The following is a 24,840-nucleotide window of genomic DNA, read 5'->3' on the forward strand; positions in this document are numbered from 1 at the left end:
ATCATGACACTAGAAGTTGTTCTATGACTGAGGAGAGAAGAAAGTAGGGGGAAGAGAATTCTTTCAACGACTTGAATTGCCAGAGATTCCTTGGAAAATTACTGAACTTCAGGCATCTAAAATAATTAACACAAAAAGGGTTTGTCCTTAGCATGAAAATATGCAGTGAAAACCTTAACCAAAATAAAAACAGAGAATGAGCATCTTAGCAAATGAGACCAGCATTTTTGAGTCACTGGAGTACATCTGTTTGGGACCACTCCGTTTGAGGTGTTTGAAAATATTGAAGTCACACAGCTTGAGGCCCCAGCACTTTCTGGAAATTTAAGCCCCCTGAACATATGAAACACATAGAAATGTGCTATGTGAACAATTTTAAATTAGTTGCTATTGAAACCATAGGCCTTTTTTGTCACCTCTTCAGTAATTCAGATGTCTCAAGGACTTGCACTATTCTTTTGGTCTTTGGTTGTTTTTTTTAATGCTGGTCTGCATAAAATGTAATGCATGTAATGTAAAACTCAATTGTGTGCTCTGTTTTCAATGGAAAACCAAGAAAACTTGATGTACAGCTGTGCAGAAGATATCCAAACCACAGAATGCTGAACTATTCCCCAGGATTGCTAATGGCTTGTGCCCCCCCTTAGAACCAGATACCTTCTTTTTGAGAAAGTGCTTCAAAGCATATGGGTAATCTTGACATTGATGTTTCATGTGGCTTTTCAATTTGCTTATGGAAAAAGAAAAGACACTAATTCTCTTTTCTGATATATTGTACTTAAGTAATTGTTGGGGTTTTTTGTTTTGGTTTGGTTTTTTTTAATCTAAATGTCATGTTTTGGATGTCTGGACTCATCGATACTTTAGATTTTGGATAACTTTAGGTCTTTATTTTCTTACTATCTTAAAAATACCAGAAACTTTCTGTAGGCTCTTTGCCTTGAATTCTTTCCAGGATTTAGATTGCTTTTTAGGTAATTGTGCTTAATAAGCCATTCTGGCCTCCTAATGTTACCTGGTATTGTGCACTTCATAGCTGCATATCAATAAAGATTAGAACTCCCAGCAGCCACTTCTCTTTAAAGGAAAACTGGTCAGGTTCTTTTTGTTAAGATCTGTGGCAAAGTTCTAAATCCTTAACCTGGTCTATTAACTCATTCACTGCTGGTAATGTCCAATAGCTTCAGTCTACACAGCCTGTCCTCCATGTTTCTTTAGAGAGTAGGAGTTGACAGAAGCAGATATTGTTTTTCAGTCTGTTAAAAAGAGCAGTGGAAACTAAAAATGTCCTAATCGGATCTTCTGGGTTTGGGTTGGGGTTTTTTTCCTGTTTAAAAAAAACAAGAACAAAAATTTGCAAGGTGGACTTTACTTCATAAGCAGTGTGATGGTAGTGCAGAGAACATGTGAGCACCTCAGCTCTTCTTACAGCATCACTGATCAGCCAAGATGCTGTTCTGTTTAGCTTGGATTGTATGTTCTTCAGTATCAGTTCTTGGCATCCCAAGCATCTTATATTTAAATTCAAAGACATATAGTGGAGATTCACCATGAAAGAAGCAACGATGCTAAAATTTATTCTGGTGGGACAAATTTATTCCCAAAAGGTTTGTTTAAGTTGGCAGTCTGGAAGTTTTCCAGGAGCTCTTTGAGCAAGTTAGTGTTTGGATTGCCCTCTCTAAAAGGTAATGGAATCCCTTAGAAAAAGGTGTGCTCTGCCCAAGGTGTTTGGAGGACATATGAGTAGAGTAAGGTCAGTAAGTATTAAAAGCAGTAGGGTCACACCATGCCACCTATTACTTGACTGTGATTTGGTAGGCACTGAGCAGAAGTAGGTTGAGGGAGAATTTGGAAGATAATGAGATCTAAACAGTAACTTAGGGCATTTTTTTCTATGTGCATGTCTGAGGCAACTTTTTAAAATCAAGCTGAATTGTACAGCTTTATGCTTCAGGTGGAGATAAGGTGGGAGAAAAGTGTGGAAAAACATCCTGATTGAAAATAAGTAGATCGCCAGTAGATACCAGAGAGAGGGTAGGGATGCTTTGCTCTCTGTTTTTTGCCAAGTCTGCTGACTCCAGAAAACTGCCCTGACATCATCATTCTGGGCAAATGGACAAGATGGGATTGCTGAGGGTGCAGTGAGGAGGGAGATGCAGTCATTAAAGTTTGAGATGAAAGCCTGTAACTGCGTGGCCTGTAATGAAAGGCTGGAGCTCAGAAGGTACACAGTGTAGGCAGTGTCTGAAAATAAAGGGGGAATTGATTACAAGGAAGGTGGTGATGGCTTAAAAATTGTTGCAAAAGGGAAAGAAGTTAGGAACAAGAAAATGAAACGATTATTACTTTGGGGTTTTTTTCTTGTTGAAAATTGAATTTGGGTCTAACATCCATTTTCCACTGGTATTGCAGACTGTGACTCAGAATCACAGAATGTTTTAGGTTGGAAGAGACCTCCAAGATCATCCAGTCCAACCTTTGACCAACACCATAATCTAACTACTAAACCATGTACTTAAGGACCAGGTCCAAAAGCCTAAATGCCTTCAGGGATGGTGACTCTACCACTGTCCTGGCCGGGCCATTCCAATGCCTGACAACCCTCTCAGTGAAAAAATGTTTCCTAACACCCAGCCTAAACCTCCCCTGGTGCAGCTTCCATCCATTCCCTCTGGTCCTGTCACAGTTTACTAAGGAGCAGAGGCTGTTTCCCTCCTTGCTCCAACCTCCCTTGAGGCAGCTGAAGAGAGGGATAAGGTCTCCTCTCAGCCTCCTCTTCTCCAGACTGAACAACCCCACCTCCCTCAGTTGCTCCTCACAGGACTTGTGTGTGCTCCAGGCCCTTCATGAGCTTTATTACCCTTCTCTGGACACACTAGTGGTTTAGAAAATATGAAGTTGGTAACCATTTCTCTAAAATTATTGGCTGAGTAGAGCAGAGAGACCTAAGAGTATACTCACCTCCTGAGGTGGTATTGCAGCTCTGCATCCATTTTGAGACGTGTGGCCAGTTGGCCAAAGTGCTGTAGGCTTGACTTGGAGCTGGCTGTAGCACCACCAGAGCACTGAAATCAGGGCTAGGAGAATTAAGTAATGTAGTTAAGAGTATTTTAGTCCATAAGCTATTGCTGTGTATTATGATTACCTCAGATGTTGCTTTAATAAATACCCAAGCTCACAATTGTCTGGCAAGGGAAAATACTAAAGTGATCCAGCTGACTCATAAATAGAGAACAGAAGAAGCAAAGAAGTACTTTGGTGCTTGGGGAAGTAGGGAAGTAATCATAGCCAAGCATACATTTTAGAAAAGATAGGCTCCCCACACTTGTTTTTCTTACTTGAGTTAAGTGTTTAAAGACGCTGTGTAGGAATACATTCTGCTCTGTCTTGCAGACTTCTTCATGTTGCCAGGAGAGTGACTTGAAATTTCTTAGATAATGTGTAATGAATAATGTAGCCTCTCTCTGAGTAAAGCTTGGGGATTATAATTTTATAAAACAGTTATGTTGAGTAAGTTGAAAGTGGCTCACCATATTTTTGTTTCAGGAACTGCACTTAATTAGAGTGAAATTTCAGTAGTCACGCAATACCATGGTTTTCAACCATAAACTTAATAGTCTTTTAAAACTCAAGGTAATTAAAATTTAAATAGATAACTCGATTGTAAGATGTCTTTTATTTCTGTGAGCTCCAATGCAGGCACAGAAGTAGAGAAATGGGCTTGTTTACATGCAACATTCCAAAAAATATAGTGGAAGAGGGTGTTGTGCTTTGGTGTCTGTATCATCAAATGTGGGAAGTAAAATAGGGCATTCTGGATATTTTTCTGAGCTTTATGAAATTTGCACTTGGTTCTCATTTGAAGTCCAAGGAGCTTTGACAGCTGTGAATCGGGGTGGTTATAGTTGAATGACAAGTCACAGCAAATGTTGTCAATGAGCTTGACTGAAGTGTAAAGAGATTCAGCCCAAGACTTAAACCAGTTCAAACCAAGACTTAAACCACTTTTTGCCAAAAATGAGCAGATGACCACATTAACGTGTAAATATTGGCAATTGCACGCAAATGCCTTCAGTCCCTCCACTGGCTCTAAGTGTTTGCAGTCAAACTCTCAGGGGAGAGAGAGAAACATGAATGAGTGGAGCTGTGTCACCCTTGAAACCAGCTGAGAGAATGACCTTTCTCTTGCCTTTGAAGCTAGGGTGTCTAGAGGAGTAAGGCAACTTTGAAGTAAGCTGTGTGTAGTGTGTATTGTAGCTTTCATATAATTTTCTCCTACAATGAAATAGCTTGCTTATTCCTCTGCTCTTTGTTTTGTTTTCTTTCAGCCACACACAATATTTAAACCATATTAGAGGAATAAATGTGACTTCCACTTTCTTCTGTTAATAAAGTTGTGGTTGCTATTTTCTCAGATGTGTTGTATGTTTGATACAAATGAAGAACAAATACTGAGCTTTGGAAGACATTACTCTGTAGTAAATGTATGCCTGTTAACTTGAGGTGATGAATCATGAGATGTTTATTTAATACATATGACTTTTCTGAGCTGTTTGTCACATAACTTATGTATGGTGCAGTCTCCTTTGCTAAGGCATCTGGCAAAGGATGTTCATCTGCCACAGAAAAAAGGGCATCCCAGCTGTCTTAGCCTCTTGTGCTGCTACCAATTCAACCCTTCCTAGAAGTGTGGTGAGCAGTGAGGCTTTCTAAGTGAGGCTCCATTCAGTCTTGTGATGTTTCATACTGATAAATTTTGTGGGTCTGTAGCCAGAATACAGGGTGAGAAAAAGGACTGCTCTGTGAATAACCACCTGCAGATGATACTTTAGTCCTAATCCTGAAAACAGATTCAAGGTTGGAATTCAGTGGTTAAGCCTACTTGAAACAGATTCAGAATGGTATCAAAATAAATCCTGTAAATCTCAAGAGCTGAAAGTAAGTGCTGCATCGGATGTTGTTTTTATTTTCTGGTACATATCCTAAACTCAAGTCCTCTTAACTCAAGTTTTAAACTTGTGCTTCAAAATTGTCAGACTGAAACCTAGTTAGTAGAACCAAAGGTCCTTGGGACTCTGAGTTGAGTGCTATCACCATCTCCAAAATGCCCTTGGGTTTTTGTACCTCAAGTCTATGTGGAATTCAGATGCTTTTTATATCTAATCCTGAAGAAAGAATGGTATTAATTTCAGACTGGTTGTTCCTGTTGAATTAATTCAAGTGCAAGAGCATGAAACTGTTAAAAATGCAAGGTTGTGTTCTTTGGAGTGACCAAATAAAAGGAAACTTTAGGAAGCCATCTGTTTCATAGACTCACCTGCTGGTTTGTTTTCTTTCTGACATTTTGTGGTGATTTGAAAATGTTATGGAACACAGTTGGGTCAAAGCTTGTGGCTTCAGAATTGTCAGTCAGGATATGAAGTGCTACAGACTGTGATGGGTTTTGAAAGCCATCCCTCTCCAGACATCAATATGTATTAGCAGCAGCAGGTTGGAACTTAGTTTTCTATGAAGGCATTTGAATTTCAGACACAGCTATCTCATCTCCTTGTACTCCAGCTCCCAAGCTGGTGAATCCTGTTCTGTGCTGCGGTTAAATAATTGCTAAATGGTAGCTTGGGTTTCTTCATTTTGTTACCTATAATCATGAGCCAGCTTTAGTCAAGTGAACTGATGCCCTCTTAATGAATTTGGGGATGATCTTTGTATATGGATGTGGCCCATCAGCTTGCTAACTAAATCTCACCAGGGGCAGCAAAGACTGGATTAAGCCTCCATCCCTTTTGTTGGCTAGGATAAAGGGGAAGAGATAGGTAGCACCGGGGCCTTTGAGATAGCAGTCACTTGTTTCTGCATGTCTGAAAAGAAAACATTACCTATTGGACAAAGATGTCTGAGAATGCAGGCAATGAAAAGTTAGAAGATGCTGGGGCTGAGACTAAGACATTGTGAAGGAAGAAGAGGCCTTGAAGATTAACACATTTCTTGGAGTCAGAGATCAGACTGAGAATTAAAATAAAATACTGAAGATAAATATAATTTTCAAGGTAGAAGAAATTTCATTTCAACTAATAACTCGCTCGATAGTTGCCATTAATAAAATTTAGCTTTAAAGAGATGGCAAATGGTGTGGATGAGTGCTGTGGATGAATTTTTTTACCCCCTCTAACACTTCCCCACTCCCAAAAGAAAACAAGTTCTTTCTAGTCATTTCTCACTAATAAAAAGAGAAGACAGACTTCCAACTAGATTTTTGTATGCTGTAGAAATTGTAGCTCAAGGAGAGTTGAAGGATGTTCTGTAGTTAGGGAAAATACCCATTGTAGGATCTTTTTTCATTCAAAACAATGTGTCCTTTCCTCATTTTCCCCACCATATTGTTAGCTGCATTGCACCAGGAGAACCTGCAGTGCAAGCTCTTGCACTAGGCAGCTGAGGGTTCTTTGTGCAAGTAATTTGTCTGGGAAACAGTGACTTTGGGATTTATGGGGAATTATAGGTTATCTAGATACAAGATCTCTAGTAGCCATTTTTTTGCTAGAAACAGCCTCTTGTAGTTCATGTATGAACTTGCATATTGGTGCAATGTCTTGTCCTCTCACAAGTAGTATGTATATAAATAGTTTGTGTGTTTCTTGAAAAACACTGTGGCGTCTGGATTTTGGCCTGTTTCACACAGGCATGCATTAGACCATCTCTTGGCTAGTCTCATGTGAGGAAAATTCTTTGGTGCTTAAACTTTCTCAAGCTTGTTCTCAACATTGTCATCTTCATAGTTGTGGGACCTTTGGTTTGTTGGTTTTAAGCAGTGCTTATTATCTCTCAGTATTCTTCTGGAACAGTTAAAGAATAACACTCTACAAGAGGAAATCACTGTGTCCCACTGAAAAAAATATGGATGCTACCTCTGTATAAAAAATGTCCTTTCACAGAAACTCATACACTGATTTCAAAACCACAATCTGTTCCTAGCTAATAATATTTTGTGTGCAGAATATTTACACTTGTTATTTTGACTTGAACCTGACATGAAAAAATTTTGCCCAGTTATTGATGAGGAGACAGGGTACTTGTAGGATATTTCTCCATCAGTCCAAGGGAGGAGCCTTTTTGCTAAATACTAGTTAGTTTGTGTCGAGTAGCCAATTCTGTATTTGCAGTCATCTTCATGTGGAAGATATTATTTTGTTCTCTGCCAGGATTCTTCTGGTAGGGAGGATCTGCCAAATGTCTTCTGCTTCACAGGGGATACTGTCATGTTCTTCTGGATGGTTTATAAGCTCATTCTGGGCTGCTGAACAGGCTTATTTGTACTTGGTTTGGTTTTATGGTTTGATTTTTTTAAATTTTGGTTTGTGTGTGCTGTTTTTTCCCCCCCTTTCCTTATTTCCTTTGTCTTGCTTTCATTAGCTATCCATGTTAACACCTTTCAGCCAGGGTGAAACAAGCTGCCTCTTTGTCCAAAGCCCTGTCTGGTGTCAGAATAGGTGCCCTAGCATACAGAGAATGAGAAATGAAGGGGAAGTGCCAGACTTCAGATAATGTGTGGTTATAGCAAATTACAAGTGTGCTCATTCTCAAGTATCCTAAAGAGCATGCTGATTTTATTTGCTGGGGGAACAAAAAGTTACTGAAGTGGTTAAGTCAAAATTCTGCAGTTGGCTTCAGCTGCAGCAGGATTTTAGCCCTGGTTGGAGGTGCAACCCTGCTTTCAGGTGATGGGAACCATCTCAAGATTAGAAGTGAGGTGAAATCAACATCTTAATTTTAGATGCCAGGATTTCTCATGACTTAAAACTTGTTTCAAAAACAGATGGGTGAAAATCTGCTTGGAATAGCTCTTTACTTAAACATAAGGAAAGCTCTTTGCTCATGGTCAGTTTTGCCTTTCTTCTGTGAAGTTGCAGCTTCTCTGCAGTTTGTAAACTAGCCAAATAGTAGTGCTTATACATATATATGTATATATATACACATATACACGTCTGTGTGTGTGTATGTGTGTGTTTTCTTGGCTTTTAAAAGCTGAACAAGATAGAAAGAGTAAGATACCATCAACCAATTATGGTAAGAGGAGAATCTAAGGAAACTGTTTAATGCATAGTAAACAATGTAATTGAGGAGGCTTCAGGCAAGGTAGTAGAGAATAAAAAGCACGTGGGAGAGAATGGGGGGAGGAAGCAGCTGAAGCGTGTCAGATCCTCACCTTTGGTTCCAGTGAGACAGAAAGACCTCGCATTATGGAGCTGATCACTGACAAACTAGGGGGGGGAGCTGAGATCAGTGGTGGGCTTTGGCTCCTGTGTCTCTGCTCTCTGAATTAGTTGTGCATTCCTATTCCCAATCATTGCTAAAATAAGAAGTTAAGAATAAGGTGAACTGGCTTTGAGCTTAAGGGATTGTGAAGCCTCAAGTGAGCTTTTGCAACCTCCCTCTTTGCATTTGCTTCAGAGAGAAAGCTGTCTGCTGTTGGAGCTAAGGGTTGTTTTGCTTTCTCTACTGCAAAAGCATGATGTGCATTCTGGATGCAAACTTCAATTTGAAAGGTATTTGGGGCTGTCAGAATGGCTTTCCGTGGAAAGACATTCACAGAATCACAGAATGGTTTGGGTTGGAAGAGACCTCTAAAGGTCACCCAGTCCAAATCCCCTGCAAATAAGCAGGGACAAGACAATGAAACAATGGTACATGGGGTAACTGTCAGCAAATAAAGAACTGAGTACATATATGAAGGAAAGCCAAATATTAATAAAAGGTATTATGGAGTTACATTTGGCCAGAATATTTGCTGGTTTTCAGACCTCTCTTTAAGCTTTCACTGTGCAATGCTAGAAATCAAACCATGGCCAGATTTATTTTTTTTTCCCTGTTTGCTTCTCAGCTACTTCCTACTCAGCTTTGCTTAGGACATATAATGAGAAACACTAATTTCAGCACGTAGATCTTGTGTTTCTGAAGTCTGTATGTGTTCTGGTTTTAGTGACCAAGAGGTCCCTGAATGAATCATACTATTGCTTGGGGGGGACAGTCCTCTAATTGAGCCCTGTGTGTTGGTCTGGCAGAAGCACATACTGTAGGCTGCTATTATTGTTTCATGATTGCTATTTCATCTATTAAAACTATTTGTCCCATAAGAAATAAATAGGAATATTTTCCCCGAGCTCAGACTGTTCCAAAAACACTTCGTTTGGATCATTTGCCACTTCGGTAAATGTTATTTTCAAAATTGGAGGTGTCAGAAATATTTCATCAATAAATGAAATGGTTTGGATTTTCTTCTTTTTTAAAAAAAAAAAAGATTGACGGTGGGGAACCATGATCAAACCTGATCTGCACTGAATGCAAGACTGTACACTGTTTGCTGACAGGGGGAAAAATGTACTTGCTGGCTTGCTAAATTGAGATAATACTTTGGATGTTGACAGACAGCAAAACAATTAGAGCTGTCGGATGCTTTGCTGACGTGTGCATTGTCACATGGTGAGATGGCTTGTTTTGTGCCAGCAAATCTGAACTGTTCAACTCTCAGCAAGATATTAAGTTAATTAATAAAGTTCCCTACAGTTGGGCTTGGAATGTTGAGGTCTGTTTATTTGTGGAGACAGCTGGGCCAGGAGTAAGCAACAGAGGTCACTGATGAGGCTTGAGAGGTGTTTTCTCAGTTCCTGCTATGTTACAGACTAGTAAAAGACTTTCTTCTGCCTTGTTTATTGGTGCATTAAAACAATATTACCTGACTGAAGTGTTTCTGTATTTGTGCACTGTTAGTACTTGTAGAGATAGTAGTTTTCTGTGAAGTGTCACTTTATGTGGGGAAATGTTTATTTAAACTCTGACCTTTTTGGGTTTGCAAGTGCTTGCTAATATCTCGGAAGACTCTCCTGTATACATTGGTATTCTTAAAAGTGTCTTTTTTTTGTTGTTGTTGATTATACAAGGATATTTGAAACCTGGTTTTACTTTCATGTTTTTGTGACTTAGTGTTTCTTTTATTTTCTAAATGGGCACTTCCGGATAGGGATTTTGGGGTGTGTGCTGGGCTGGCTTTACAGCAGACTTGCTTAGTTCTCTAAAGCTCATCCGAGGTGGTGTGACCCCTCTGGCTCCAAGAGGCTTTGAGGTGTTGCTGCTCATTGCCACAGCTTGTCAAGGGAAGATCAGTCTGTCTTCTGGATCATGCATCAATATTTATCTGCTGCTGAATGAAGTATTTGGTTGAAAGGGAAATCATCTTTCCACTCCAGCTCGAGGGCTGCACTAGTACATCTTTTTGATGCAGAAAGAGATGTTCACTTCACATCAGAAAGCAGCTCTGATTAAACTGTAAAGCATGAACTATACTAAATATTTGCTTCCTGATCTTCACCTGCACCGTTTTTGCCTCCATGTGCAGATCTGTTAAATCCATCAGCATCACCAGATTCCATGTTTCTTGTGTAACCCTAACCTGCATGTCTTCACTAATCTCCCCTGAATAACTTTAAGATTTCTTTTACTCTATTCCTGTGTTACCCATTTTCCTAGTACCTAATTCTTCAGAAATATATTGCTTTAGTTTTATCATGTCATCCGTATTAGATTACACAAATACATGAGCTTTAAATATCATGGTTTGTTTTTCCTCTATCTGCTTAAATAATTGTGCTTTCTCATTGGGTTTTGGATTTGGGGTTTTTTTGTGTGTGTCTTTTTAATAATTATTGGTGCTTTGCTTTTTGTTTTGGGATGTTGTTGGGGTTTTTATTTGTGGTTTTTAAGCAAAAGTCTTTATGGAGTTGTTACTCTGAAATTTTAAAAAAATTCGTCTCGGCAACTCCAGCTAGAAATTACCTCTTGTGAGCCAGGGCGATGGTAAATCTGTTTGTGTAGAAGAAAAGCAACTCCTACAAAAGCTGAGCAAAACCACTATTGTTCAGATCAGCAATTAATCCAGAAGTTAACACTAGAAAAACCTTGAGCAACTTGACTGCTTCTATGCTTCATAGAGTTTTTGTTTGGGTTATTTTTTCCCTAGCATTACAGTAGGGTAAGAGGTTTTTGATCTTGCAGGATTTTTGTTTTAGGGAAAAAAACCCTCTCTCAACATTTTTCATTTCTAAATGAAAAGGAAAACTTTTAAAAGGAAATTTCCTTTATAAAAAGAAGTTGGGACCTAGTGCACCTTGTGGTTTCAGCAAAGGCAGTAGAACCATGCTTAAAAGTGACACCTGACTAGATTAGATGTTACGGTTTGCTTTTTGGTTTATTTAACATCACAGTGGCTATGGAAAAACCCAGGATACCACTTGAGCCAAAGTCTTGTTTCTTTACAGAACCAGCACATGGGTTAAACTACCTCTGTGACACTCTCCCTAGTACATCTTGGTTTAGAGAGAGAAAGAAAAAACCTGCTTGCCTTTCTGGGTTTCCCCAGAAATGGTAGTGGATCAAGGGTTGGACTTGATGATCTCAGAGGTCCCTTCCAACCCAGCCGATTCTATGATTCCCAGCTTTGGTACTAATTGCACAGGTTTGGTGGGACTAGGAACATTCAGATGCTTCTGTATAGAGATAAGGTTGTGCTCTCATGGATGGCTGTAATTAAATATATTTCTCCCTTGTTCTGCTGTGGCACCACATGCTAGGAATTATTGAACGAACAGTGAAAACTTCTATAACCAGTCCCTTGAGACATCTGGGTAGTATATAAAGGAAGAGGGGTGCCTGTTCCTGGAAACCATTACATAAATTTACTCTGGAGTTGTTTATTTAATGGTATTTCTCATGGTGTTCTTTTGTAATAACTTTTAATATTTAATAAAATGTAATGAAGCTTCTGGGCTGTCTACAGAATGGGACATTGCTAAAGCAAGGGATGTTTGAGTCCTGTTACTGTTTTTAAAAGAAGGAACCTGCATTGCCTCGTCTACCCAATAGATGTTAAAATGGATTTGTTAACTTTTTAAATTTATAATGCCACACTATAAACACCAGGATTTTTCTCTCTTTTAGCTGCTGAGAGAAGTCTGTGGTGTTGTCTCCACTATAGCTGCAAGTATGACTTGACTGACCTGCATTCATGGCTCTTGGATGATCTGGTGAACCATGGAGCTCAAAGTATGGGTGGATGGAGTCCAGAGAATTGTGTGTGGGGTCACCGAAGTCACAACGTGCCAGGAGGTTGTCATAGCCCTTGCTCAGGCTATTGGTAAGTAACTCTGGGGTGAAGCTTTTTTTCAATGAAGCTAAACCAAGGCAAGGTGGGATTGCACTCAGTGTCAGAAGAGCATGAACACAGAGGGATAACCTTGCAGTGTAAACTTGCTGCCTTTGATTTTTCACCTGCCAGAGAGATTAAAAAGAAAGGAACACTTTGAAATCCATATACTTGGATTCTTTGCAATTTTATTCTCTAAACAGTAATCTGCTGCCCTTTGTCATTGTAAATACAGCATAGACTAAAAATGGTGCTTAACTGGCAATGTTTTGAGTACCAAAGAAATACAAAAGCAGCCTAAAATAATTGGCTGGTTTTCACAAGCTAATTGTGTTCACTGAAATGATACACATTGTAAGTACCCCTAGGTATATTGGGAACAGTATAGATCAATGAAATAGATTCAGATTCTTCACATTCTCCTCTTACTCCTGCACTCCACATAACTCAGTACTAATGAAAAGGGTGACTTGAAGTCTGTTCACTCTTAGCTATTTGCTGAACAGCTTATTGAAAAAAAAACCAAAAAATCTTTCAGGCTCCACTACAAGAACAAACCTTCCTTCAGCTTTGTAAGATCTTTCTCAGTGATCAAGAGTATCCTGGATAAGCCTCAGCTTCATCTCTTTGGTACTTCCTATGCTGAATCTTTTTCTTTATTAACGTTTTAAAATTGGCTTTACTTACTATTTAAATTCAGGCATTAAAACCTATATCTTACCTAAAATTAAGTTAATAATTTTAGGGCTAACTTTTGCATTTATCAATATTCCAAGAATTTGGCAAGATTGTATTAGCAGTCAACTTAGGGCCATGAATATCAACCAGATATTCTACCTATAAGCATAAAGTAAATTTCTCTGTATTACTGTGGTGTTTATTTAAATGTGTACTTTTGAACATAATTTCCATATACTTCCATCTGGTGAAGTAGAAGACTGGAAATATTTTTGTGTTGAATCTTGAGGTGACTGAACACAGTGCTAGCATGTGTACATTCTATCTGTATGCATCAAATACCTTTCAAAGTTTGTACAATTTAAAAATTGTACAAAAGTCACTATGTGCCCAAAATTTCGTATTCTGTGGTTAATTGTTGTGTGCTATCTTTGCATGAATTGCAGCTTTACATTTAATGCTAATTGGTTTATGAATGGCTTGTTTCCATATAATTTTTTGCCAATAGATTTTTTTTAAGCCACCATTATGCTAGCATGATTATTTCCTAGTAATGATTGAGAAGTGTTACCTATTTAGAAAAATAATAAAGTGGTTGTGAAAGACTTCTTGTTCTTTCACTATCTTTTTTATCCTTTTTCTTTTGCCTCCTCCCTCAAAACAAAAAATGTCCGACTTCCAGATCTAGGCAATAATTTAATATTCTCCTGTGTAATTGATCTTTTTTTTCTTCTAGCTTCAGTTATTAGCCTGAATTCCAAAAAGGCTCAATTGGCCTTGGAAATGCACATGTTTTTTGTCAGCTCAGCAGACTTCCTTTTCTATAACACCACCAGTTCATCTGGGGCATGTGACTCTGGTTTCAGTGCCAAATTAAGATAATCCTTTGGAAGCCCCTTCCTGAGGCAAATATCCTCTCTAGAAAACACCTAGAGTAATTGTGCTCCAGTTTCTCACTGGGGCTGTTTCACAATAGGACAATATTAAACACCATATAAATTACATGCACTGCATGTCTTTGGCAGATAGGACTTTCCCAACCTTCCTGTCAGGCCATTCATCAGAAAAGCAACCATATGTCTGCTCCCTTGATTTGGCTGTGTATAGATACCAGCCCACCAGGAATATCTGTCCCTTAAATTTGAATGGGGAATCTATTAAAATGTGTCCCCCTAGGTCTCACCTGACATTTGGTGGTGGAAAGCAGCCAGTCTTAGTTGGCTTCCCCTTTGGTTGGCTCTGATCTTACTTTCCATCTTGCAGTTTGGCTCTTCCTGCAGTTGCCTAGCTTAGCTGGACTCAACATTATTTTGTCTATCTGTTGATCTGTCTGCAAAGTTTTTGAGATGCCTGTTTTGTTTTATTGTTTCTTAAAGTTTATTGCTAGGTCCTTGACTTAAAAAATACAACACACACACTCCAAAACACATCATTCTTCACTGAGCCTGGAATATGAACTGCAATTAGTATATTATTAGTGTTGAAGTGCAGCATCAGGAATAGCAGCAACTTATTTTACAGCCATATCCACTGCAGAAAGCACAAGCCAAAGATACTTGTACCCCTGTAAGACATCTGTGATTCAAGAAGCTCCTCATGGACAAACTAAAGCTGCTCTACCCTAGGGATATGGAAAGAAAGCTTAACAATGTATTTTAAAACCAGGAAAATCAAAAGTATTATGGAATGGCTTGTGGTTGGAAGGGATCTCTGAACATCACCTGAACATCACCCGGTCTGTATCTGCTGCTAATGCAGGGTCAGCTGCAGCTGGTTGCTCAGAACCATGTGCAGTCGGGTTTTAAAGTGGCCAGGGATGGAGACTCTACCACCTCTCTGAGCAACCTATTGTGGTGTTCAGTCCCTCTTGCAGTAAGAGAGTTGCTCTCTGCAACAGCCCCCACACCTACCATGTTTAAATGGAATTTCTTGTATTTCAATAAATTTCTCTTCCTAACATTTGGTCAAATGCAGGGCCAGATATACTGATCTCCTGCTGTGATAAGAGCAACAAAGAGGTTTCCATCTATTTCTTTTCTACCTCTCCCTGCGTTGTGGAAATTCACATTCAATAATAACTTTCTTCAGGACACAAAAGTTTTCTTCCTTATTTATTTGCTTACTTTCTTAGGTATTTATTTGTGCGAAGACAGGAACTTGGGTTGTAAATAGTTAGGGCTATTTTAGCCAAACAAACATAGCAAGTCAGGCTGTCCTTCCCTGTAGGAGATTCTGTCCCACACCCAAAGTGTAGCCTCACCTTTTGACACTGGAGTGCTGTCATTTAACTTGCCAGGCCTCACAACTTGGTGCCTGCCACTATTAACTCTTTCAGTGGAAATGCCAGCAGGTCTCTCTCCCTTTGAGGCTGTGCTCCTGATGAATAACATTTGCATTACCTGTTTTGATGTTATGATCTCCTTCCCCCGCTGCCCATCTTTTGATCCTTGAGGAGCAGGAAATTATTCTACTGCAAATTAGTTTTTAAAATTTCTATTTGGCTTCAGGTTAAAGGGTTTGAATTCAATTTCAAATAAAAATCATTCTTTAAAACAAAAAAGAGGCGAGAGTGATTCCAGCAAGCCTTATTTTTAAAATATGTCTATAATTTAATGTGAGAGAGAATAATAACAATTGCCTATAATTTTTCATACTGTAACTGATGGTGTCTCTAACTTAGAAGGAGTTAGAAATTACTTAGCTGGAGGGAGGGTCCCTGGAACTCAGTTCATATCAGACATAAAACTATACAGTTACAAGTTTCCAGAGAGTGAGATCACCTCCCACTGGGATCTTGAACACTTGGTATTACCTTTTATGAGTATTATCCAAGGTTGCTTTATTTCTTCTTTTCTTCTATTTTTTAAATTTTTTTTAAAAACTCAAGCTGCTTTCAGATTACAAAGAAAAAGGTTTAGCATTATAATACAAATAAAAGAAGTCATTGTTTCGTTGTAAGAAACTAAGCCCTCCCCAAAATGTAAAAATGTACCACAGTACAGTTTAAATGGTGAACCATCAGTCTTGTTTTCAAAATATTTTTGCCAGGAGAGATGAGCTGGATTTTCACATTCATTGTTGTCTATTTTCAACATGTACATTTGACAAAAAAATCTGCTTTTTTTTTTCCTGTTTCCACTAGTTCTTCTATGTATTCTGGCTTCATATAGATATAATTTGAGCAACTGAAAAACATGCTGAACAAGGTTATTAGTATTTTTCAATTGTATATATGATGAGATGGTCAGTGAATCCAGTCAGGAATCTGCTTTGCAGAGTAGAATACATGGACTTGCATTGAGTGTGTCTGAGCATATTGGCTCCTCTCAAAAAATCATTGTAGTAGTGAGAGGAGAAACAGGTAGTACCCTAAAAGAAGGTGAGCTAGCTGATAGCTTAGGCAAATGTAGTTTAACTACAGAAGCTTGTTTTTAACTGGCTTTTACTGGTTATTTTCCATTCAAATCTAAAAAAATTTAAGATCTTCCAAAGGAATATGGTAATGAATAACACCATCACAAATACACTTTCCATCTTTCTTTGGAAGTGTTGTTATCCCAGTTTCAGCCCCTATGAGGATTTTAGTGCATTTAGTGTGGTTTCTTTTTCCTCTGGGGACTAGAGAGCATCTGTGTTCAGAATGACATGTTTCTTTCCTAGAAAGAGAGTATTTCAGCCTAGAGAAAGGTTGACTCTCTTACCAAAGTGCACTTTGTTTTCTGCCTTCTCCATAATTTTCTGTAGCAAATAATTAAAACGGCTTTAAATAGTGATGTGGATTTTGGTTTTTCAGGAGAATGTGAGGGACATAGTTTACCAACTAAGAAGTACAGCTACCTCTTTAAAATTAAACAAATACAGCTGTGCAGTTTTTTTATTGCAGTTGAGTATTTTTTTAAATAAAGCACAGATTTGTTCATGCTGTTTCAAACGTGTTACAGCATTCTAAGGCTCAGTCAGATCGGATCTGTAAAAAACCTCACCACTGAATTTTTGTCTCTTCTTGTGTTTGTCCCTTCCTCCAAATAATTTTTGCTAAAGCAAGTGCCAGAGCTGGCTGACAGGCACTTTGAGAGTGGGAAAGGAGTATAAGGTTGAATGGATTCCTAGTGCTGAGCCCAAAGAGGATTAGAAAAACGGAACAGTATTTGTGTATGTTCTGAAGATTGTAAACATTGAATTAATCATGTAGTTTACTGCTAAGAATCTCCTAAAACCTGTGTTATTCTTGGGCCCCAAATTTGATTCTATGCTGCTTCTAATCGCAACGTTGAGAGAGATACAAGAAGGACAAAAAAGCTGCACATTGTGATGATCCTGTGGTATGAACATGAAAACCTTATGGTTCAGGAATCTAGTGACAGGAGCCTTGCTGAAAGGCATGGTGCTTGGGTGGAGTGATTTGTTGCCACCTTTAGCCATGTCATATGTCTAGCTCAGGGGTGGCACATGCATTAGAAACTTGGGCTGTTTGATCTGCTTGGTCGTGTCTTGCTGTTTGACCTCAGCCAAGCTGCTCCTCCACATTGTTTTACCTATTTAGGGCATGGATCTTAAAATAAGTGTGGGACCCCTGTGTGCTTAGACAAAAGGCAGCTGAAAGGATGAAATGATTGTAAGTGCTTTGTTTTGTCAGATTATGATAAACTCTTGTAAACCCTTTCTTTGAGCCAGAGGTTAATAGTAATAAACTAAGGCTTCAGTCTGATAAAGACACATAATCCCATTGTGAGCACAGCTGTACCCAGAGAACTAAGCTGACCACCCTCACTGCTGGTAGACTTGAGCCTCTATATCTCCATGGGCATGTTTTTTTGAGGTTCCCTCCTTTGATTTTCATTGTTTTCAATGGTATCCATACATGTGTGTGCATAATATAGCATGAGTTAAGAAATCTGAGTAACACATACTCTAACCTCTGTTTTAAAGTTGTTTTTTTTTTTTTTACTCTTAATCTTTCTTGGATGTATTTAATGAGTTCTCAGGTAGCTAGAATGGCGGTTTTTAAAATTGCTGTGGATATTAACTTAAGTATCACATAATGAATGAAATGTCAGCTTCATATTTCAAAGGTATTGAAATCATACTGGGTTTATTAAAATTACCAGCAATTACTTTTCTGTCAGTGCTGTTAAAGATGCAGGAGGTAATGCTGTTGCTCCTTTGGGAAGACAGAGCGCTTTCTCCCACGTTTCACATGTTAAGAGTTCTTACAGGGTTTTAACTCTCATACAAATGTTTTTTTCTTTATATTGCCTTGTTAAGGAAGACAGCATCCTTTAGCCTAGGGCTGGGGAGCTATCTCTGGGAACCAAGTGAGTTAGAAGGTTGTATCCAGGCTGGGGAGAGGATGCATTTGTCAGTGCCCCCAGAGCACTGAGCAGTCTGGATTTGGCTTGTGCATGTGTTGGTGTACCTGGCTTTCTCTCCATGGAAACCTGCACACAGACAGGGAATAGTGGCTCACTCTGCCCTGTTGTGTGTTTTAGATGCTAATTCTGACTTAGCTCAAGAGCAAGACTAGAAGGGCTCCCCTTTTGGTTTGGCTGTCTGTGACAGAAGTTCATAGAATCACGGAATAATTCAGGTTGGAAGGAGCCCTCAAAGGTCATCTAGTCCAACCCACCTGCTTACCAAAAGGGTCATCTTCAACTTGATGAAGTTGCTCCAACCTGACCGTGATTGTTTCCAGAATGAGACATCTACCACCTCTTTTTGCCTTTTCTTTTTTCACTCTGTCCAGCGTGCCACCTTGCAGGGAAGGTCTTTGGCACAGCTGCTGTAGAGCAGCAGAGGTGGCAGAATCCCTGGCAAAAATGGTACTTCTAGACAACCTCCCATGGTGCTGAGTGCATCCTGTCAGTCTTGGGGATAGAGGAGAAACTGGGAGCAAGACCACACAACCTCTAGAGACAAAGGGCTGCTTTTGCCCACCATTAGCCCCTTCCTGAGATTTCCCATCGAGCCCCCTTTTCCAGAAAGCATACAAGACCAAGGCAGTGATTTCCCTGCTTGCACTGATTCACTGCTGCAGATCCTGGCTGTGAAGCATGGGAGAGAGTTAATGAAAAGCAGAATTTTACTTGGTGCTTGAAGTACACTTTTGTAGGCTGGCTGGAAAGATAAGGCACAGATAAATTTTTATGTGGTGTATATATACATCTACCTGTGTACAAAAAAGGTAGTGCCAGTCCCTGAAATGCTTTGCATGTAGAAGATGATGTGCTTTTGGAAGGGAGGAAAGGGATGAATCGTTTCTGTCCTGAAAAACAGTATTGTTGTCTTCTCAAGATACAGTCCAGCCAAAAGTGTTGCACGAGAAGTGCTGCTACTGCTACTTACCTTCAGAATTTCATTTTTATTTTTGGCAGTAAAAATAGTTACTCTTGTCTACTGTGTCAGCTGCAAATATTAAACATATAGAGAAGCTCAAAATGAGTAATAGTTATATGGGTCATATTCCCTTCATGGAATGTAATTTAAAAGTCCACCTCCTGAGAGTTTTTTTTTTAAAAATATGTTCAATTACCATGTTCCTATATTTCATTAGTTTAATCACCTTTCATTGTAATGAAATCTCTGTTTAAATTACCCAACTACATCAATCCCAAACTAAGACTACATCAGTTGGGCACATGACATGGGCACTCAGATCCAGAGCTTGGTGTTTGGCTGTACAGCAGAGCAGTGACTGATCCAGGGTACTGGCTGCAGTGAGATCTTTAATGTCTCATTAATGAAGAGATAATCAGGTACAAGCCACTTGTGATAGATAGTTGCGGGCTATCAGAACATCAGCATTCTGGAGTCTATGTTTCTTTTTTTATCTCTTTCTCATTTCTAAAATAAACTACTCTCTGAAAGATGCTCCTGTTCTAATAGAACCTGTGATAAGTTAGTGTGCTGTAGGTGTTAACCTTAAAACTGGCCTTTTGCAGAGGTGCAATGTGCTTTATGTATGTAAATGCATACTGACTTCTGGTGTAGCTTGTCATTCACTGTCTTGCAAAACATAATTACTGAGGATTGTTTTGAGGTGGTAATATTATATGTCACATATGGGGGATCATTATGTAGTGAATGGGTCAGTACAGCATTTTAATGAGAAGTAGCTGGCCCATGAATGTGGTGTGCAGGGGTTTTGTGCTTTCTCTAGCCCCTGAATTGCTGTTTTCTGAAGAGGGAACCATAGAACACATCACTGCTGGTGTTTAGGCCTGTCTGGATTGTTTTCTCTACCATTCTCACTAGTACAACAATTTGATAGATATATTTAGAAAAAAAAACCTAAACAAAACCAAACAAGATTGGTCTATGTTCTAGTCACACATGTTCTTAAAGAAAAGTTTGATTTCAGAAGTTATAAGGGATCCACTGACAGGCACATACATATTGTGAACATCAGTACAGTAACTAAAGGTGTGTGCTGTCAGCTCCTGGAACTGACTGCTTTAGCTGCTCATCGAACTTTACCTGAAAATACTTCATAAATCTGCATGAGAATCCAATATGCAGCTGAGAAAAAAACCACTATGGTTTAATGAATGCCATACATTGCTGACATGGGGCAAACTACATGAATACAAAAGTAACTAATTTTTTAAATTACAAGGTTTGCATGAATGAGGTAGGACTGAGTTCTGCCAGGTGCCGTGTAAGCACAAACAATTTCTATTTCAGAAAGCTATGGACAATACACAAGACAAGAAGCAGCATGCAGGTGTTGAACTGTTCTTTGTCAACAACCCTAGGAGCTTGCTTTCTCCTTGCCAGTGATAGCACATCAAAACAAGCCATTTGTTACAAGGACGCCTATGTTCTGAAATATTCTGTCATTAGTTTTGAATTAACTTGCTCACTCTTTTTATTTGTGAATTAATCCCTTCTAATGGAAGCAGCCCTCACAGCTGTGGTTGTCCGGGTATCGTTCATCTGCATTATACATAGACTCAGTACAGCAAATGTAGGTGATGAGGGAGGATGGCTTTGTTTTCAGACTGGTACTGAGCTTCAGGTGTGGCTATTGAACTCTGTAAGTATTACTTCTACAAAACACTTTCTTTTATGTGGGTCTTGAGTGCAGAATTCATTATTTAGGACTGTGTGTTGTTTTGGACCACGAAGCTAAGATGGAAATAGTTCTTGGAAAACTCCTCGCTTAATTCCATAATTCGCTTTGGGTTAAGATTGTTAGCTTTATTCTTCTTTCCTGCTTTCTTTTTTCCCCCTCTTGTTATATTTCTTTTAAGTAGTGCATTTAATAGTAAAGTGAATAAAAGTTGCATGCTGATCACTCCCCTAGTGGTAAGTACTCTTGTTTACGATTTCAAGACTTCTTTGAACTTGGCTGTTTCTGACACAACAAGAACATTAGTAGCATTACCATGATTACAAGGTGAAAGCTTTTAAGATTAGCAAAATAGAGTCGTAAAATGCAACAATTGTCCTGGGTTCTGCAGTATGTTTTTACTTCATTTTTTCTTCTCTGGGATTTTATTGTTAGTACACTTTGGCACACAGCACTAGGTTTATTTTTCCTATAATAACACTGGTGCCTACTACAAACCATAAATCTTCGTGGATCAATGAACAATATTCTGGGTTAGCAAAAATCTCTGACTTTGTAGCTTGTTGTAGTAACTTTTTTTTTAAATACTTTATTGGAATAAGCTTTAAATCTGTGTTGGCCAAGCATGTTGTTATGCTGATAGCTGTTTTTCTTTTTTCTTTTCATTCCTCCCGGTGCTTCCCTCAAGTTGCTTATTTGTATGGCATCTGGGGGGATGCCTTGCAGTTCTCATGCTGCTTGCCTTGTTTTGCTGACTTCTGTCAGTCAAATCTTCATGTACTCTTTCAGCTCTCACTCCTAACCTGGAAGTGAATGTGGACATTAGTCTCTTATTTTGCTAGCTAACTACCACCACTATGACCCATGAGCCAAAGCAGCCTGTTTTCTAGGTGGTGTCTGTGCAGCTGATTTTTGTTGTTATTCTTTGTACTGGGAGCTAATTGTGAAAAAGTGAAATGAGAGAAACCATTTCTGACACAGTAGCTGTATCTGGGAGCTCTTTGTAAGCCTAGGCTCACAATATCAGATTTTAGGGGGCTTCATAATACGTGAATCACCACAGTGGACCTTATCTCCTGCAAATTTGAGGTGGGGATACTGTGCAGCTGTTGTGTTTGAAGGCCAGAGGCAGATTTCCAGCTGGAGATGAAGACAACTTTGGTCTTTTGGTAAAAGTGCAGTGACTGCAGGTAGTTTAAGGAAAGAAAATGTATCAAATGGGTTACCACGGATAACTACGTTTTTACCAGCTCCCCAGCCTCACAGTTCCATGTATGACAAGTATTTTAGACATTTTCATGTGCTGAAATAAATCCTCATTTGAATTATGATCTATCATGGAAATGGATATATATAATGCATTAGAGTAGCTACTGAAGTTTTAATGGCAATTGTGGGGCTGTTCAGAAATTTGTCAGGATGACAGGCTTTAAAAACTAGTTTATCTTTCACATCTTGTGAACAATTTTGTGGCTTTTAAGTGAAGTGACTTTCATGATATGGGAAACTTCTGCATTTGAAAAAGGCTGTGTCTCATAATAGTAAGACTGTTTAGGAGAAATAAAAATAGTGGAAAACCTCAAATGCTGTATTTTCATAGCATTCAAAGCTCTCAGAGGAAAGAGTCTGTTAAGCTGAACTGAAAGTGTGCTTAGTAGAAGCACAAAAGAAGTTATAGACTGAAGTTGTACTTCCCCTTCCCTTAAAAATTACACCATACTTCATTGATTGTACAGCTGGCTGGCAATACAGAGGTCAGAAAAACACCATGAGTGTTATTAAAGGATTCAGACTGCTTTCTGAAGGCTGCGTCCACCCCAGGGGGACTCGTGAGGTGCCGTTTCAGATGAGGAGGCTGTGCAGGCAGCCCAGAATTTAGGCAGCCGTGTTCTGCTCCGTGAAGGTTCCTCACTCAGCAGCCCATGAGTGCGGGTGCCATGGGGAGGTGGCCCCGGGCCGCTCTCCCGGAGTCTGAACCGACCGGGGGGCACCGGGTGGTGAACTATGGCTCGGCTGGCCATTTCTGATGATACAATTTAAAAGCAAACACAGCCTTTTCAATATTTATTTATTTATTTATTTATCTATTTATTTTCAATGTGGCTGTATGAACCATGTGGAACTTTTTTCATTCTCGTGTCTTTCCTCTGGAGACGTACATTGGATGTATATCTCTGCCAGATACCAGCACGGCTGGGTCACTTGCTTTAAGGTCCGAGACTTCAAAAGAAGCCGGGGCCGGAGCTGAGCCCTCCCAGTTGTGTGTGTGCAGTGTCAGTCACTGACGGATACTGCTGGGGGGAGGATTTCCCGGGCCCGTTTACAGCTGCAATGAGCACCGTGCAGAGGCCGGGCTAGGAGCAGTCTGAGGCTGCTTCCTCAGACACCTCTGGCTCCTTGCAGCAGCGCCTGCACCCCCAACCTTGCACAAACACCGCCCCACACACACCCTCAGCCCAATCCCAAATCTACACCCCCCCAAGAACCCCCCCCACACACACACTCCCCTCCCAAGAACCCCTACAGGTATCCCCCACACACACCTCACATACACCCAACCCTCCACGCACCCCTTCCCTACTTCGAGTCCCACATACCCCCAAACCCCCTTACCCCTCACTCTCCACGCCCACGTGACCCATCCCGCACCCATCGCCCCACGTCCCCCCGCCCCCACGTCCCCCCCCACTCCCCCCGCACGTCCCTCTCCCCCACCTCCCGCATCCCCCCCCGGGTCGCCTCCCCCCCATTCTCCCTCCTTCCCCCCCATCCCACCCTCACACCCCCCATACTCCCCCCGCCCTCTCCCTCGGGAGCCGCCAGGGGGCGCACTGTGCGCGCGGGTCCCTCCCTTTGGCCGCGGCTGTGTCTGTCCGGCAGCGCCCCCTGGCGGGCGTCCCCGCTGAGCGCTGCGGTTCCCTTGCAGGTCGGACGGGCCGGTACACGCTGATCGAGAAATGGCGGGACACGGAGCGGCACCTGGCGCCACACGAGAACCCCATCGTGTCGCTCAACAAGTGGGGACAATACGCCAGCGACGTGCAGCTCATCCTGCGCCGCACCGGGCCCTCGCTGAGCGAGAGGCCGACCTCGGACAGCGTGGCTCGCATCCCGGAGAGGACTCTCTACCGGCAAAGCTTACCGCCCCTGGCCAAGCTGAGGCCTCCCGGCGACAAATCCATGAAGAGGAGGGAGCCGAAAAGGAAATCCCTCACCTTCACCGGGGGTGCCAAAGGGTTAATGGACATCTTTGGGAAAAGCAAGGAATCCGAGTTCAAGCAAAAGGTGCTTAACAACTGTAAAACAACGGCGGATGAGCTGAAGAAACTGATCCACCTCCAGACGGAGAAACTTCAGTGCATCGAGAAACAGCTGGAGTCCAACGAAGCCGAGATCCACTACTGGGAACAAAAGTACAACTCCAGCCTGGAAGAAGAAATTCTCAAACTAGAGCAGAAGATCAAAAGGAACGAAGTGGAGATTGAAGAGGAAGAGTTCTGGGAAAATGAGCTGCAGATCGAACAGGAGAACGAAAAACAGCTGAAGGAGCAGCTGCAGGAGATGAGGCAGAGGATCCTGGAGTGTGAGAGCAAGCTGAAGGACTACGTGTCTCAGATCCACAACATGGAAAGTGGCCTTGAAGCAGAGAAGTTGCAGCGGGAAGTTCAGGAGTCCCAAGTGAATGAAGAAGAAGTCAAGGAAAAGATCGAGAAGGTGAAGGGTGAAATCGATATTCAGGGCCAGCAGAGTCTGAGGTTGGAAAACGGCATTAAAGCTGTAGAAAGGTCTTTGGGCCAAGCTACCAAACGGTTACAGGTAAGAGCATCCTTTTTATCCATAACAAAGAAAAGTTGGAGACCTGACTGTAATGAATTTTTCTTACACAGATTCAGAGCCTACA

General features: G+C 40.5%; 1 protein-coding gene across 3 annotated transcripts in view; it reads left to right on the forward strand.

Annotated features, from left to right (window-relative positions):
- The window catches only part of RASSF8 (Ras association domain family member 8), an 88,134-nt gene that overhangs the window by 54,306 nt on the left and 8,988 nt on the right, over nt 1-24,840 (forward strand). For all 3 annotated transcript variants that reach the window (XM_071733179.1, XM_071733177.1, XM_071733178.1), the window contains exons 3-4: nt 11,989-12,184; nt 23,866-24,755. In XM_071733179.1, coding sequence (XP_071589280.1) covers nt 12,082-12,184; nt 23,866-24,755 — 993 coding nt within the window. In that variant the 5' untranslated portion in view covers nt 11,989-12,081. The remainder of the gene's footprint in view (nt 1-11,988; nt 12,185-23,865; nt 24,756-24,840) is intronic.

The sequence above is a fragment of the Heliangelus exortis genome, chromosome 1 (genome assembly GCF_036169615.1).
Source record: "Heliangelus exortis chromosome 1, bHelExo1.hap1, whole genome shotgun sequence".
In the NCBI taxonomy this organism is placed as follows: Eukaryota; Metazoa; Chordata; class Aves; order Apodiformes; family Trochilidae; genus Heliangelus; species Heliangelus exortis.